Raw genomic sequence first — 18,202 nt, forward strand, 5'->3', positions numbered from 1 at the left:
GAAAGGAATTCAGCAAAAAAAAAACCACAACACACTACTCTGGAATCATCCAGGACTAATGGAACTTTATGAAGTTGCTACAATTCTTTTAAGAGCTTGAAAGTGAGTTCTTAATTCACCTCTGCTAGGAAATGCAAAATATTAGGGGTCAATAAGCTTGTGCTACCAGGAGGCAATGAAGTCTTTAGTCAGCACCAATATTTGCTCGTTGTAACTGCAGCTTGAGACCTTTTCTTTTTCAGTACCATTACTTGTAGAGGCTGTTCAAGGAGATGTGGCTGGTAAGGAAATCAGTAGTTCTGGCTGCTTATGAATTCTGCATCATGATATAGTCAAACCAAACAGATGCTAGGAACCTAAAATCTTAGTAGTAGCCTGTAGCACAAAGGAATAGGGAAGTGAATTTCCAAAAATGCACATAAACAGCAGAAGGAACAACTGTGATTCTTCATGGGCTGCAGGTTAGGGAGCTTAATATTGTTAACAAATCAGGTAAATGTACAAAAGCTTTTGGTGCTAGTATGTACTTTTTGCAGTGAGATCCCTTGCTTATTTGTTGTCCTGGAGTTCTTAAGTTACACAGTTTCCTTTTGTTTGTGGGATTACAGCACAGTTGAAAGTAAGAAAAAGTTATGTAAACTTGAAGAAAATATGTATTTAATGGATCTTCCCTATGGTTTTTTTTTAGTCTAATTGGCTGAGTGTAAAGTTTAAACAGAAAAAAAATATAAGTATATATAAATATCTCAATTATATAAATTAACATAATTACTTATAATTTTCTTCCATCTTATTTTTCTTAGCCCTACAGAACCAAAACAGTTGTGAGAAAAAGTTTCTTCTGTCTGATGTGTATTAACCAAATAGCTTTTTAAATTATAAGGTCAAGGCCCGGTTCTTACAGCAGTCCTCCTTCAGCAGCCCAATAAGGAGGTTGTGGCACTACGAAGGTATGACAAAAACTTGGTCTTTCAAATCTTTGTTGCCAGAGACAGTGTACAGGAAGATGCCACAATGTGAGTTTACAGAGTACTGGTAGACCTTGCAGTTATGGTGGGGAGAGGGAAGAAAACAAAACAACACACTTATTTTTTACTTAAACTGAGCACGTTTGATCAGATTGCTGTCAAGAAACAATTAACCTGGAGGCTCTAAGGCTACTTTGGTAAAGTCTGTTTTCAGAATTGTCTTCTATTTTGAAAATAGAGATGCTCTCCACATAGCAGGGGCTTAAATGATTCCTAACACTGGATGTACATAAGTTTATGCAGGGGTTTGACCTGGAGGTCTTGGCCAAACCTGCCATCCCTCCTTCCCAAAACCTCCGAACATCTTTCAGTTCCGAAATGACAAGATATCAGTGGGAACGGGTAATGGTGTTGTTGAAGTGTGGGGAACAGGGAGAAGAGGGACAGTACCTTGGTAAAATAGGTTTGGAAAATATTTATGAAGTATACAAGCCCCCATGGTGTTCAGATTAGAATAATAGCCTTTGCTATTAAAAAAAGAAAATACACTGCCACCACAAAAACAGAGAAATCAAGGCACTTCAGGGCAAACTCATCTCCAGGAAAATAATGATAGCACCTTTCTAGTTTCGGAGAAGCACATATTTTTCAACAGTAGTTATAACACAAGGGCCGTGTCACATTTCCTGCAGGGAGATTTGAAAAGTCATTTTTGCAGCAGCTGGGCACTGCTTGTACGAATAAGAATTACATCAGTTCTGACCTTCTAACAGTGGGTTTAGTAAAAACCAAAAAACATGAACACTGGTACCAGCTTTGTTGCTGTCTTACATCTAGCAATATACCTTCACTGATTACCATAAAATTATTCCTAATTTCTTTTAGGGCCAGTAGGATCTGGGTTTGGCTTATGATACTGAAGAGAAACTCTGATTCAGCTTTTTTTTATTATTATTATTTTTTATTTGATATCCAGTATCAATAAATGTGTATGGTTTGAATGAGATTGCTCTACACAATAGGCTGAGCTAAGAAAAACAGCGAGGCTCATTCTTGATGCTAAATCATATCAAGATATGGAAAACATTTAATTGATGATATGAAGCTACAAATCCTCAGTGATCTGATAGTTTAGCTGTGGTCTGTTATTTCAAATAGCCTTGATCATCTTAGAAATTCATGCAAATAAGTGAGCTGAGAACTATTTAAAGATATTTAGAGTGCATTAACAACATAAACTTTGCTGCATTAAAATAAATGTGTTTATTACGTAAATATAAAACAAAAAAGAGAAAAGAGAAATAGCCAAGAAACAATTCCAAATGTTACATAACTGATTCAAAATGCGAAACAACAGCAAAAATCAAAACAAAACAAAACTAGCAACAAAGTAACCACCACCACAGTGAAAATAATGATTTTCTTTTTGGTTCTGTGGGGTTTGAAGAGAACAGTTTGTATACTTCTAGAAACTACAGTACTTTTTGCCTAAGAAGTTCCTTTTCTGTTCATTAAACTGTAATAATTACTGTTCAAGTGGAGCATTTCCTGCACTGCTGTTGATCTTCCTCTGCTCTCTGACCTCAGCTGACTTTAATACCTCTTATTCTACTCCTATTTTGCAAACTTGTCTCTATTTCATGTACAATCTTCAAAAGCATGGTTATGTTTTCCTCTAGCGCCTAGATGAATTAGTTGCTGTGTCCAGACGAATTGTGTGGAGTTCGGTCAGATTTTTATCCAGTGAATTTCTTAAGTGTCATCCAACTCCCATTCTGTATACCCGCGAAGGCACTAAAATGGAAGAGCGAGGACCTTTTAGAGTCTATTTGTCACTGCAGTGCAAAAATAGCAAAACCCCAAGCATTTGCTATTAGTAGGTAATTCTGCCTTTTGCAAATACAGGGAGATTATTGTGAAAATGACTGGTATCTTTTTCAAATCTGTATGTTAATACTACATATGTATGATTTACTCTTGAAGATCAATTCCAGCATATCTCAGATTTCAAGCACGTTGGTGACATGCAGCTATAACAGATTGCCTGTGATTTTAATAGAGACTTCTGCAAATACAAAATGAATGGTGTGCCGAAGTCCCCCATTTGGTTTTCTGCAGATTTTCTGTGAGCCTTCCTTTGGACCACTAACTACACCAGCCACTTTATGTTCAGGTACTTGTTCCCCCAAGAAAAACAGTCTCCTCTGTACTTGGGACTGGAGGTGCACTCTACATGGGATGAGTCTTCTTGTTTTTGATAGGTTTTTGTTGAGGTTCCTAACTCAGCTGAGTGCTGTTTAATTCTTTTAATGGATCTATTAATCTACGTGTTGTTAGGAGCAAGATCCATAACAGCAGAGGTATAGGATGGCAGAGTGATGCCTGTTTGCCTCTTCTGCTCTGTTTAGGTCCATTTTCTATTAATGTTCTTTGTTCATTCCATCAGCTTTGTATACGTTTTTTTAGACATATTTATTTGTGTGTGGTCTTAATGACATCATACGCATCACAAGTGTTTTCAGTCCTCTCTGCTTTCCTTCCTTGTCTCACAGCACTTTGTTTGCACACAGCTTTGTTACATCCAAGCTGTAAACAAGGTAATAAAGTGTGCGTGGCAAAACAAGGTGGAATCAAACCTCTGTATGGTTACACTCTGTCACTTCTAGGTGCATTCCTTTCCCTTCTGTCTGTGGTGCTGTCTGCAAATGGTCGAGCTTTCCCTTTCTTCAGTGTTATGTTTTCAGCATTGAGTTAATTGTTGTGGGATGTGGATATTTCAGCAGCACACGGTGGGAAAGGTCAGTTGTCAGAATCACGTCTGTCCACAACTGATAAGGCAGTCATGAGGATTTGACTCATTAAACACCGTCCCTGTAGCCATGGAGTCTGCTCTATTGAGGGGAGGGGGGGGGAGGGAGGGGGAAAGCAGTAAGGGAATAAGCCTAGGCTGGAGTTAAAGCAAGTGCCAGAATGCCCTGGCACAACCTCCCTCTTGCCCTCAGGCTCACTGCAGGAAGTCCGTAGGCTTCCTCCATTCCTGCATTCCCATACGCTCCTTGGACATCCGTGCTTATGCTCTGAGGTTGTGTGCATTCATGTATTCACTCCTGCATTTACACCTGATCAAGACGTGTTGCTTTCCTCTGTGTACGTGCAGGTGTGTAAATCCTTGTACGGGTGCCCTGAAGCAGTACAGGGAGATAAGGCTTATTCATGCTCTTGGGCACAAACTGTAACGTGCCAAAGGAATGTTAAGTCTGTGTCATTCTGCACGTATGCAATGCACAGCCACTCACAGCTGACTTTGTGCTTTGTCACACTCTCTTCACACCAATGCATGCTTCCTTTTGTACTACAGAGAAGAGCAAATATCCCCACTGTGTATATTTATCATGTTTTTCAGGTGCATTTTATCTGCTTTACTACAAGAATATGCTGTGCAATTGTACTGCTGGTACCTGCATATATGTCCACACTGCCCTGGTAAACAGATGAACTTGAGGCTCTGTAGTTGTAGCAGAAGCCTAATGTGTTTCTCATTGCATACAAATTGATATATTTTTGCCCCTTAGTAGTTACTGGGCAAAGCTGCTCTGCCAGCTTGTATCTATCCCTTGCCTGAGCTTTGTTTTGAGAAGAATGATTACCCCTCATATTGGGTTTGGAGACTGCCTCTTCCATAAATGGTCCTAATACATTCTTACGATGAATGTCAGTGAAGAGCAGCAATGTATTTTGGTACTGAGGCAGTACTGGGGGTTGGAGTGTACCTGCTGCTCAGTCCTACCGAGGCTACAGGGAGCTGACAGTAGTCTGGCACCAGCCGTATATGCTGCTCTACCCTGCCTTGCATCTTTCTGCCTCACCTTTGCTTTCTCCTTCCTTCTTATCACCCCTTTCCCATGGGCATGGCTTTCAATGCTGCTCTCTGGTATTGAAAAAGGATAATTTTGTGGATCATTATTGTGTTATTACTGTGATTAGCCCTAACTACTTTTCTATTCATGCCTCGAACTGGAAGGACGCCCACAGGGCTTCCCAGATCAGCAGCAGGCATGAGGCTGCTGGGAGGCTGCTGCTAACACCCACTGCCTGCACTTGTCCACCTGTTCTGGTGGTGTGTGTCTGCTCTTGGCCTCCCAGCAGCTTACTTTAGGATTTTCCAGTAATATATTTGAAATTGAGGAACATTTTCTCTTTAGTATTATAAAGAACAAATGTGCCAAATTTGTTGTTAAGTGAATATTAGTGCTTCTGCATTCACACCCAATAACAAACAGCTCTATGTACTTACAGTTAGGATATTGGAGTTTTACTTTTTTTTTTTTTTTTTCCCAGGCTGGAAAAGTAAGAGTAGTGTGAAACTTGGGATTCCATCTAAGATTGCTGTTGAAAAATGATGGATATCCTTGAGATTAATTAATTAATTAATTAATTTATAAAGCTTGCTTCACAGTTGTTACATGACCCAGGCGCTTTTTTGGCCATTAGAGTATGTGAGTTAAAGACAGTGAGCAAACAGTTCAGCTACACACTTACCCACTCTTACACTTTGTACTATCATGCAGATTCTGTATATAAGGGTGAAGGAAATATGTAACAACCATGATGTAGAGATACTTGTACAAAGAACAAAGCTGATGAATAGGTTACATCTTGAGTTTTACATCCACAGTACTGTGATATTCTCTTTTTTGCATTTTGCTGAATGTTCAGTCTGTAAGAAAGCATTTATTCTGGATTTTATGCTTTGAGATTGACATCAAATCACAGAATCACATCACAGAATGTCTTAGGTTGAGTGGAACCTGAAAGATCATCTATTTCCAACCCTGCTCCCATGAGCAGGGTTGCCAACCACTAGATCAGTCTGACCAGAATCTCATCCAACTCAGCCTTGAATGACTCAAGACATGGTACATCCACATCTTCTCTGGGCAGCCTGTTCCAGTGCCTCACCACTATTAATAAAAAATTTCTTATTAGCATCTAACCTAAATCTCCTCTCTTTTAGTTTAAAGCCATTCCCCCTTATCCTATTACTATCTAAAATGTCAGTCCTCCTCTTGCTTCTAAAGTCCCTTCAGGTACCTTCAGGTACTCAGGCCACAGTTAGGTCTGTCCAGAGCCTTCATTTCCCCATGCTAAGCAAGCTCAATTCTCTCAACCTTTCTTCATAGGAAAGATGCTCCAGTCCTTTGATCATCTTTGTGACTCTCTTCTGTACCCGCTTCAACAGTTCCACATCTGTTTTGTTCTGGGTGCCCAGTGTTGGACACAGTACTCCAAGTGGGGCCTTACAAGGGCAGAACTGAGGGGGGATAATGATCTCCTTTTCCCTATTGGTCGTCCACCTTTTTATAGAATCATGGAATGGTTTGGGTTGGAAGGAACCTTAAAGATCTTCTAGTTCCAACTCCCTTACTATCGGGAGGAACACCTCTCACTAGATCAGGATGCTTTGTCCAGCCTGGTCTTGAATGCTTCCAGGGAGAGGGCATCCACAGTCTCGCTGGGCAACCTGTTCCAGTGTTTTGATGCAGCTCAGGATACCATTGGCCTTTTGGGTTGCACAAGCACTCTGCTGGCTCATATCCAGCTTCCCATCTATCAGGACCACCAAATCCTTCTCCTCAGGGCTGCTCTCAATGAGTTCTTCCCCTGGTCTGTACTCAGATCTGAGATTGCCTCAACCCAGGTGCAGCACCTTGCACCTGGCCTTGTTAGATTTCATTAGAATCCTGTGTGCCTACTTTTCAAATGTGTGCAGCTTCCTCTGGATGGCATCCCTCTCTTCTGTTGTGTCAACTGCACTAAGCTTGGTGTCATCTTCAAATTTGCTGAGGATGTACTTGATCTCACTATCTATGTCCTTGGTAAACATGTTGAAGAGTATCAGTTCCAAAACAGACCATTAGGAGACACTGCTTGTGACTGATATTCACCTGGATTTAGAGCTGTTGACAAGAACTCTCTATCTATGTGCATCCACGCGGTTCTTTATCCACTCAGTAGTCCAGCCTTCAAATCCTTCCATACATCTCCAATTTAGAGATCAGGATGTGGTATGAGACCATGTCAAAGGCCTTGCACAAGTCCAGGTAGATGACATTGTTTGCCCTTTCTTTGTCCACTGATGCCATCACTCCATCACAGAAGTCCACCAGATTCTTTAGGCAGTCTACCCTAAATTATTCTGACATTTTAGAACAATGCACCAGGAGGAAAGTAAACTAGAAGAAATGCAGAGCAAAATAAAAACATTGGAAAAATTGAATACAGCAGAAATGATAGCTGTCCTGACCCATGCTCAGCAGTGAGAAATCAAGTTAAGTTCTTACACCTGCTGTTTCATCATCGTGTTTGAGCTCTTGAAAAAATCAGTAGCAATGCCTTGCTTTTCTTGAACCTAGTTGAACTGGGAGAGAACAAAATTTTTCAGGGAAAAAAAAAAGAAAAGGTGTATTTCACTAAGCCAAAACAAACTGTGAATTTACTTGAATGCATCAAATTGTTTCAGGCAAATGCATTTTTTTTTTTTTAAATTGATTTACTGAATATCATTCATTTCAAAATAAAACTGTTTCATGCTTTTATTTGAAAGTGGAGCTGTACATTTTTTTTTGGAAGAAACGTACTTAGGATGCACAAAACTAAGTTGTTATTTTTCCTCTGCATCCAAGCAAGACATTAATGCAGGATTGTTTTCTGTCTCTTTGACCAGTTGTTCAGAATATGAATAATGTGTAGAGCCCTAAGCACATACTGCCATAGTTAGACTGAAGTTTATTGTTTTTTTGTAAATGATAGGCAAGGCAAAATCATGCACTGATAGCAGTGCAGTTGCATACACTTAGAAGTCAATAGAAAACATGGAAAGAGGGATAACCAGGACACTCTAAACACTGCATATACTCTGAATTGACACATAGCTTCTCCTTGTAGCTGTGGAACTTTTCTTGTTTTGAAGAGAAGTTTCATTAAACTTGCAGAGCACTCTTCTTCCATAGATCTCAAGGACTTAACCTATATTTTTGTTATCTTTGTAGCACAGATGGAAGAACCTGAGGTTAATTAAATGTCGTACATTGCACAGTTAATCGGTGGCAAAGTCAGAAATAAAATGCTTAGGTCCTGACTCCTACACCTGTAGTTTGTCATTTAGATCAATTTTAGTGAACAATTTAAAAGATGGCTGAAATAGATGATGTTACCAGCTGTATGCTATAATCTTTTTTAGACATATGCCATCTTATTTATTCATTTTCATTACTGTAGCACTAATACTTCTATAGTAAAAGCATTTTAACGGAAAGTTTTTATGAATGCTTTCCCCTAACTACTCTCCTTGATATTGAGGAAAATGATGATGTTTTTTTTCTGTAGTAAATGGTTCATTCACACACGTTCAGATTGCTCTGAGACTCTTCTGACTTCTGCTTCCCTTCAAAAACAGACAGAAAAAGTAGCTTAGAGAATCAGTAGCTCTGAAGTTCATGTTATTGATGAATCTAGGTTTAAATAATCTCTGTATATGCTGTGCTAAATAGGAGATATTCTGTGATAAATCTGATATTGTTTTTCCTCTCAGAATACGTTTCATTGAAAGAACTGTATCGTGGTGTTCAATGAAGAAGAGTTTTTCAGGATTGAGGAACAAAATAGCTTTTCATTTGTGCAAGTTTTGATTTGCTTAGGTGGAACTTCAGCAATGTACTTAATAGATGCAAACTCAAAAAAAAAAAAACAAAAAAAGCAGTCATCCTTTTAGCAGTCTGTAAATTATATTGTAGATACAGGAAAGTGATATGTGGAAACTTCTTATGTTTTTCCATTGCATGCTGACTGTTCAATAAAACCATGATAGAGGATCAAAAGCCTGAGGGATTCCTTTGGGTTAAAGATTCAGGCACTGTCCTGTCCTCCCTCTCTTTACTGCCAGCCTTTGCTGTTCAGTGGCAAAATCCATCAGGAGAGATAAATCACTTTGCAAGGCTGGCTGTGGCCCTCTCAGGCACCATTTGTAGCCCATGGGGTTGGACTTCTCTCTGTAGGAGCCTGCCTAAGGAGCTTTCTGCAGTGACACAGCACACACACATTGGGCCTCGAGAGCTTTAGTACAGCATCTTTAGAGATCTTCCTCCTGCTTTCCTTAGGAGCTCACGAGTTCAGAGGAATAATAAATTAATTAGGTTTGACAACAAGACAAGCTTTCACTGTATTGTTGAATCTCCTTGATCTCTTCTGGGCTTCAATTTGTGGACCTTTTCACAAGTGTTCTCATCTAAAAGTGAAGGATAATATACGGAGCAGCTGATAGTGGAGGGGGGGGACATGACTCATGCTAGGGAGTTGGTGTTCTCTGGTGTAAGTTAATACTTACTTTACTTTTACTGGTGAAATGAAAGATTTTTGGAAAGGTTGGAGCTTGCTACAGTGTGTGCAAAATGTGAGCTCAGCCCTCACAGTGCCCAGTCTTTAGTGCATCTCACCATTGCATTGGGCTTCCAGGCTTACACTGTTCTTCACATCTCTTAAATGTAATGAAATTTGGTCCTTCATTGATTCTTATCTACAGAGTTTCTGATGTTACTATGATTCTTCTCTGTTTCAAAATTCCAAATTATATAGATAGATGAAGTGAGAACAAAGGGATGGAGAGAACAACAAATGACAGTATTTCAGGATAATCTAACATTATCTAGAATGGCTTAAACCCAGTAAGCATTTGGAAAACCAGTCTTTTCGCTGTGAAACTCCAGCTCAGTAATTAGTTTTCTCCCTTCTAACATCTTTCTATGATTTTACAGCCAACTTTTTCTAACAGGCTAAGGGCTTTCATCAGGGTTTCAGCATTCAGTCACTAGACAACTTTTTCAGAGGGTGTTGCAAACAATTCACTTCTTCTTTTTTTTTTTTAATCCATCAGAGGTGCTGACTAATTTGCTGGGTTATTTGATGTACAGTTTCTCCTCTCCTAACCTCTAAAAGAACATTGGTTACACATAACAGTGACTCAGAGAGCATAAATCTTTCATTGGTCTATGACATGTTTGAGAATCATAAATATTACAGGTGACTCCCAGGACAACCCTTCTGCCCAGACCAGAATTAGCTCTTAGTAAATTTCATGAGGTTTTGCCTAAATAGGGATTCTACCCTGTCCTGAGATGTTGCCTTGCTCTCTCACTGCTCATCATCTAGAATAGCCCTACGTCTATTTTTCCTTGGTTCATACTGTTTGTATCTAGAATATATAATTTCCTGACTTCAATATGATTCAGATAACAAATTTCCTTCAACTCAGTTATAATTTTAAAATTTTAGAGTTACTGTTGACAATAAGAATTAGCGTAGAAAGGATGCAAAGATAAATGCACCAAGACATTTAGTCATGTCCATACCTATACAGTGACAAAGCAGGAATCCTCTGAGACTTTGAACATGTCAACGGCTAAGCCTGAATGTGGGATTTCATACATGTCTCAGATGTCTGCAAATCCCAGCTGTTGAAGATAATTTAGTCATGTGATTATGTTTTAAAATAAATAATGGAGTTAGATTAATACTAACAAGTGAAATGGAAGATTTAATTGCTTACATCTGCTAAGGAACCTGTTTTTACATTGTTTTGTTTTCATATATCTATCTAATATTGAGTTAGAAATTAAATCTTGAAAATCATGTATAAATCAAGAGTTTGCAAACATATTCTAAATACAGTTGTAAGTATGGTTGCATTGTAACATTTGAATAAGATCATTACTTCAAGGTAATATGATTTACATGTGTAGCATTTCATATCCCAACAAAACCAGGCTTTGGTCTGTTGTTCCATGTAACATGAACCAAAGTTTCCTATGACTTGGAGGTGAATCGTAAATTTAGCTATTCTAGTTTAGGTTAGAGTTGTTATGCAGAAACTCTTTGGAACACTATCACTTTTTAAAGAAATAAAAGGCATAAAAACCACAATATAATCCAACATTCTTTGAACCCATTAGTGTCTGATCTCCTTTTGTGGATAGCATTCAGTGCTGCATTCAGAATGTACATCACAAAGTTCACAGCTCTTTAGTCTTACAGGTATCTCTAGGCTGTACCTGAAAGCACATTAAGGTACTTTGAGATCTCTAGCCCACTCAGGACTTTTTTTCTTCTAAATTATGTTTTTAGAGAATCTGTATCTACTTTCCCATTCTCTGCTCTCCAGTGATTTTCACATGCTTTCTCATCAGAGCCATCACATACATCAGGGCATCATAACATACAGGTCAGCATGGAAAGGTTGTGCTTGATAAAAAGCACAGGGTATGACTTGTGTCAGGCCACGTGGCCCCACATGCTCTATTGTGTTGTAGCTTGGAGGAATATACAGCTAAGCCCTTTGGAGCTTGGAGCCTAATCTATGCCCTAAAGCCTTTAATGTGGCCACATGTTTTGATCCACAGGCTACAGTTTAGGAAGCAGTGATTCAGAGAATGAATTTTTAGTGGCTATATTGTCCTTGGGAGTAGTGTTTCTGAGACATGGGATGGACAGGTGTGTCTTTTCATTGGCCTGTGAGCCTCAGAGAGATTTTAGTGTGTGGTCATCTGCAAATTTGAACATTTATACAGAACACCGAGGGGAAAAAGGGGAAAAAAAAGCAACAACTATATGTGAAACAGAAATAGGTTACATTCCCTGAAACCCTTTTAATCGCCTTTCAGAAAATAAGGATACAAAGATGGATTAGGTCTAGGATCCTATTTATAACAAAGGTGACTGGAAGAAACAGGCAGATGATGTAGTTGCATGAAGGAATGGATTGATAGTTCTTTATATTAAAATCATGAGTACAGGTAAGAATGTAAGAGTAATTTACCTCTAAATTTTCTCCACCGTGTTTTGATGAGTCTGTAGTGGTTGTCTTAAATTGCCATTTAGCTTTCTAACCTATTCTTTGCCTCCTCCTTTGTGTCAAGCAGACCAGTGAAATTTTGTCTTAGTGGCTGGGCAACTGTAAATGAGCCCTGTTAATACATTTTGTAGTGAGTGAACAACCAATCAGCCGTGCCTCCTTCCCCCTAAAATATCAAATGTGTACTCAGTGCATCACAAATCTGCGGCTGTAGGAAAATGACTTGGTCATAATGGTGGTGTTTGACTTCTGCTCTTAGATGCCTAATGTTTGATCAGAGTTGTCCACAGGTGTACAGAGTACATGTCTGGCTTGATTATAACACGTTACCTTCCAGTGAATCAGAAGTGATAAAGGGGGAAAATTATCATTGTGGAGTGTTTTTAAAGCTCTTAGCTTGGACTTTCAGAGAAATCAACATCAGCTCTGTGCTTAGGCTAGATGCACATTGACACAAGCATGTGCACTCCTTGGTGGTTGTTGAGAGTACTGAAAATCAAGTAATTTGGATGAAACTTCCAAAGGCTGCTTAGTCTAACCACCACCAGGTGAGTTTGAGGAGGCAACTCAGGATCATGTACAGTTCAGTTTTTGATATCTACAATAAAGGAGATTTCACAGCCTTTCTAGGTCCTTTCTAGTGTTTGAGCACCCTCAAGGTGAAGCATTTTCTTCATATATGATCAGAATTTCCAATGTTCTAATCATGTCAGTTGTTTTCTGGCTTTCTTCCGCACGTGCCTCAGGTAAATTTAGTGCTGTCTTCTCTGTTTTCACATCAGGAAGTTGCAAAGATTAACAAGACTTCCTCTGAGCCCTCTCTCCTTATAGCTGAACAAAGCCAGCTCTTCCAGCCTCTCCATCCATACACAACACCTACCCCAGTACCTTGAGTGCTTTGGTAGATCTTTGCAGAATGCACCCCTGTATGGTGAAGCTATTTTTGTACTGGGGTCAGAGCAGAGGTCTCCAGATGTGATCTACCAAGTTGTCCCTCAGAGAGAGGAAGAATTGCTTTCCCTGGCCTGCTGGTTGCATTCCTGCTAATACTGCCCAGGATGCAGTTGCTTTCTTTACTGAAATGCTGTCTCATGCTTGTCTTTTGGGACCCCCGGTCTTTCTCTTTGTCAATGGCTTACAGGCTGGTTCAGCCCAGTTTTGTGACTAGCAGAGCAGGGGGACCCATGAACCTACACCCCCGGAAAGGGAAAAGAAGAAAAAAAGGGAAAAGGATAGAGAGATGTGCCTAAAAACAGGACACAATCTGAGGAGAAACAAACTAATTTACTAAATAAGATAATCAGAATGCACGATAGCACTATAAAACAATATAATACAATATAATTAGAATTGAAGATAATATATCAAGTAAAATGAGAGAGAATGTCCAAACCAGCCTGTAAACTGTTGACACTCTGTAAAGCTGCTTTTGAGCCAGTTGGCTCCCAACCTGTGTTGTTGCAAGGAGTAATTTGTCTAACTGTTTGGACATATATATATATATACATATAGACACATAGTATGCTTCCACAAACACACACATTTCTGCTGCCTTCAAAATGCCCAGATTTTTTAATGAGTTCATTCTGTGATACTCTCAGCAGAGATTACAGAAGTATGTTTTTAAAGCAAATCTATCACTTAGAGGATGATGTATGTTTTTCTTGTAACACTATGCTGTTTTGTCACTACTGTTTCATGCTGTGAGGGCACAGATTTCACCATGCAGTTATTTTTCAAGGAAGGCAAAGACAAGTATTTTCCCTTCAGTCTTGTACTGACAGATTCTGTCTAATCTTCATTAGGATTACTAAATGAGACAAGATGAAGCAGAAAAACACTACTACTATCAGTGGCAATACCACCAACACTTGCCTTATGCAATGGACTGTAAGAAACAATGGCTTGACTGCTTGTACCATGCAGTTATTCATGCTCAGAGTCTCTTTCATAGCTGAGAGTCAGAAAGCATATGGAATGTGGGGGGGAGGGGTCTGTAAATCTGTGTAGACTTCTTTGTAAGTGCAATTTTCCCCCAGACTGCACTGGTAGAGACTACAGCCAGCCTGGCTGCTCCTGGAAGCTTTACCATCACAGTTCTGCACTTTTGCCCTAATAGGCGTAATCAGGGCATATAGCTGACTGGAGTCACAGCAGTACGATGTAGAGGAACTGATTCCAAATGACTATGGAAGCCCGGATAGACTTCCAGCTCACACTAATGGTATTAAGGTGTTCAAATGCTGCCTCCAGTTGCTAAGAAATGAATTCAGTGGTTTTCCCTACTGTGCATAGATGAATTACTTTTTTTTTTTAAATGAGAAAATATTTAGTGTCTCATGCTACATAAAATTCTCTGTGTTTATTTTTGCTGTATTAGAAGTATGCATACTAAAGATTTTCTGAATAGGATGATCAGGCAGGCAAAGTTCTGGGATGCGTTTAGCAGCACTGTCATTTCTTAGAGCTGTCAACAAATGTATTTTGTGTGGTCTTTCCTTGTCCTTGGAAAGAAGGAAACTACAGGACACTTTGTGTGGCTTTCTTGTCTGTGTAATCATTCAGTTGAAAGAAAGCAGCAATTCTATCAAGGTGTCCATTCTCATGTCCCTCAGATTGCCTAGCAGATAGGTTAGGATAAGACTAGACAAGTTTTGCTATCAATCTAAATATTAATCTTCGTGGTACTTTGGTTCCTTTTGGAACAATGCTTAGCTGATAGTCATGCTGTTATTATCTTAGTTTTCCATCATTCTTCATTTAAGGATGTAAAATGTCTTATAAGAGAGTCTTCAAACATCGTAGGCTCTGCCGCATACTTCTGAATGGTCCCTGTGGTGACAGTGCTGCAGTGAGACTGCAAACACAGCACTGAAATTTATGGGTACCGAGGACCCTGCTGTTAATTCTCTTGATAGCCATATTGAAATAGGAGCCATACAGCCATTAGCATGTCATGATATATGGCAGTACAGAACATTAACAGTGCTGTGGGGATTTCTCAGAAACTTCATAGCAATCTTAAATCTCTTCTTGGATAACTGCTAAATAGTTCTTCTGTTTCCCCCCCTCCTTTCTTTATTTTTTTTTATTTTTAATAGCGCGAGATGAGAACATGGCCACTTTCCGTGGCTCCGAATACCTTTGCTATGACCTGTCTCAAAACCCCATCCAGAGCAGCAGCGATGAGATCACTCTCTCCTTCAAGACATGGCAACGCAACGGGCTCATTCTGCACACCGGCAAGTCTGCGGATTATGTCAACCTGGCCCTGAAAGACGGTGCGGTCTCACTGGTCATTAACCTGGGGTCTGGGGCCTTCGAGGCCATTGTGGAGCCTGTCAATGGCAAATTCAATGACAACGCATGGCATGACGTTAAGGTGACGCGCAACTTGCGGCAGGTAATGTTGAAGGAGAGAAAATGCTGGGGAAAACTTTGTTCTCTTATACTTGGACAGAGGTGGATATGAGGGAGAAATGGGAATGCTTGGTGGGCTCACTAGAGTTTCTTCTTCTCTTCTAGTTACTGGTATGATGATAGTGGATGATTTAAAAAAAAAATGGTTAGTGGGAATTTATCCCTGTTGCAATATATTCATTTTCACTTTATTAATTTTCTGTTTTTCTCAGTCTGATTTAATAATAAAATCTTGTGCATGACTTTACTTTCATCTCTCTTTTCTCTATTTTTGTTCTGCCATTTTTATTTTATTATTTCTTTAATTATGATTCAATCTTATCAGTAATATTCTCGTTGCATTTAATTACTGTGGGAATTGAATATTTTTCCAGCAACCAATGCTCTACACTCCTCTCTTTTTTCTTAAGTTTTGTTAATTTGTCTAATCATTGTCATGATGTCATAACTCTAATTCTCAAAATCTTTTTTTTCCTTTACTTTCTTTTTTTTCCTTTTTGTGTGTATGCAAGTGTGCAGGTATGCAGGTTGGTGGGTATGTGTGTAATAATTTTAACTTTATAGCTTTGGAATTAATTGGCTGGAGTCTTTCTGAGTCTTCTTGATTCTCTGTTCTTTTCTTCTCTTTTAACTTTTCCCCTTCTTTCTATAATGAGATTCTACTTTATTTCTTAAGTCTCTGCCTATGAGACTCTTCTGTTGGCTGTGAGGACTGGAAAAGTGGAAGGATCAGAAAAGCCAAGCAAATCCAGACCAATCCAACACCCTACAATTCCACTTTGGAAAAGTTTTTTCTGATTTTGCCACTGTAATTTTGCACATCTGCATGATGCTTTTCTAAGCAGACAACTCTATCAGGTGACGTATTTGGTATTAGGCCAGACTTAAAATTCTGAAGCCTTCCTCATGAAATATAAATTCGGACATATATAGATAAGATAAAATTAAATAACCTTGCTCTGAAAGATGGTGAATATATCAAGTCACTAAGGCCCATCTGCCACATGATAGATGAAGTTTACACTCTAGATATGAGCTATTTGATATCACACTGATTGGTAGAGATGTCAGAAATGGCATGTAAACTGAGATTGTAAAAACAACTTGTGACAACAATTTGATCTGTTTATTTGCTCATTTATGTGGATATTAACACAAACCTTAAGAGTTTTATCCAAGTTTATACAACATTTTTTGCTGAGAAAACATCTTTTGTGGTAAAAATTTACAATAGCTAAAACAAAACATATCAGCAGATATAGGCTTACCAGTGCCAGGTATCAGAAGCAGTTTCTACCAGTAGATGTCAGTTAGTGATTTCTATTTGAGCAATTTCACATCTGTCTTCTAAATATTTGCTTTGGGGGTTGAAGGTCATTCCCATGTAAATTCTTCTATTTCTACGTGTTCGTGATGTTTCGGTCGTCATCAAACTTCCATGAGACTGCAGGGTTTTTGCTAGTGGCATTATTGTCTATTTTCACCAGTTTATATACAAATGCAAATTTAATTTCTAATGCATTGGATGGGTCTTAATGATCCTACTTTGTGTAGGTGTTCCCATCAGGCTAGTAGAAGGTGATGCACCAACTGTTTGAGGTCAGCCACTCCAGAAATGCCAGAAGTACTGCTTTCTTTGATGTGTATCATATTTTCAGAAATTCAAGTGTAAATTTGCAACACAGTACAGGCCGCTTGGAAGTTCTGTTTCCAACTATGAACATGTTGCTTAAAAATAAAAATAAATAAAAAACACCAACCAAGAATTGACCCTAAATACTGAGGCTTAATCTTTAAAATGAAGTAGAGATTCCAAGAATGTGATCCAAAGTTAAAACAATTCCAGGTAAATTGATTATCAGGAACTTTAAGATGTCATCCATCTTCTCCTGTGCTCTTTCTGGGGAGGAGATGAAGGAGGATTTGCATAATTTTTTTGTTTTTCCTGGAATTGGAGCAGAACTTTAAATAGCTGGACTTTTGCCCAGTACATTTTGGAATTGTTAAATGCTTTGTAGCTAAGTGCTTCCTTTTTTATCTTACTTTATTTTTAAGATCAAATGACTATCATAGCAGTTAATCTCCTTAGAGACAGATCATGTGAATCCAGAGATTCCCTTGAGTAGTGATTGTTAATGTCAAAACAAATCTTCTTGTTTATTTATCTTATTATTTCAGTTAAAACTAAGTCCACATTCTGCCTTGTCTGTGAAACCTTTACTGGAAATAGGATCGTGGCTGTATTTTACCAGGACTTTCAGAGCATGTTTCCCCACCATACCATGCTAAATTCCAACTTTCTTGTTTGTAAAAATGGATTTATTTGCACACTTATGTCAATGCACAGCCCTTCAAAATTTTCAGGGTGGTTTTTACATGAGGCAGCATAGATTTCATTTGTGAAATACGATAATTCTTGCCAACTTTGATCATAATGGGCAAGGAGTTGGAGCCTGCACTTCTTTGCTAGCATTGAAGCTAGTCACCATGCAAAATCTGCCATAAAGATTTTGAGCTCCTCAGCTACTAAAAAGCAAGCAAGAAACAGTATGCAGATTCAAACAGTTGGAATCTGCATTCTGTGGAAAGTAAAAAACCATCCATATAGCTCTACTAAACTCAGCTAAAAGAACTAAACTGTGAGTTCCCCTTGCTCTGTTATATATATATATAACAAGAGAGACATTAATACAATCTTCTGTTTTCTTGATTTAAATGACACAATTCTTCCTACACAATTCCTCAACACATTTCTTCCTTACTGTAGGAGGTTCAACTCTTGTATGCTCAGATGACACAAACACCCTAGCCCGTGCCTTTTTGTATGCTTCTCCTGAAAGTCACATATTTACCTGCTGTAAAGAAACCTGCAGATTCTGAAACTTCTGAGGATAGGTTCAGAGTTTTAGAC

At 38.8% G+C, this 18,202-nt stretch overlaps 1 protein-coding gene across 1 annotated transcript in view; it reads left to right on the forward strand.

Annotated features, from left to right (window-relative positions):
- The window catches only part of NRXN3 (neurexin 3), a 938,203-nt gene that overhangs the window by 225,594 nt on the left and 694,407 nt on the right, over window positions 1–18,202 (forward strand). Inside the window, exon 6 of the mRNA XM_090141457.1 lies at window positions 14,973–15,274. Within this exon, the coding sequence (XP_089997583.1) occupies window positions 14,973–15,274 (302 nt within the window). The remainder of the gene's footprint in view (window positions 1–14,972; window positions 15,275–18,202) is intronic.

This window comes from Phasianus colchicus, chromosome 5 (assembly GCF_987193195.1).
Source record: "Phasianus colchicus chromosome 5, bPhaCol1.hap1.1, whole genome shotgun sequence".
Taxonomy (NCBI): domain Eukaryota; kingdom Metazoa; phylum Chordata; class Aves; order Galliformes; family Phasianidae; genus Phasianus; species Phasianus colchicus.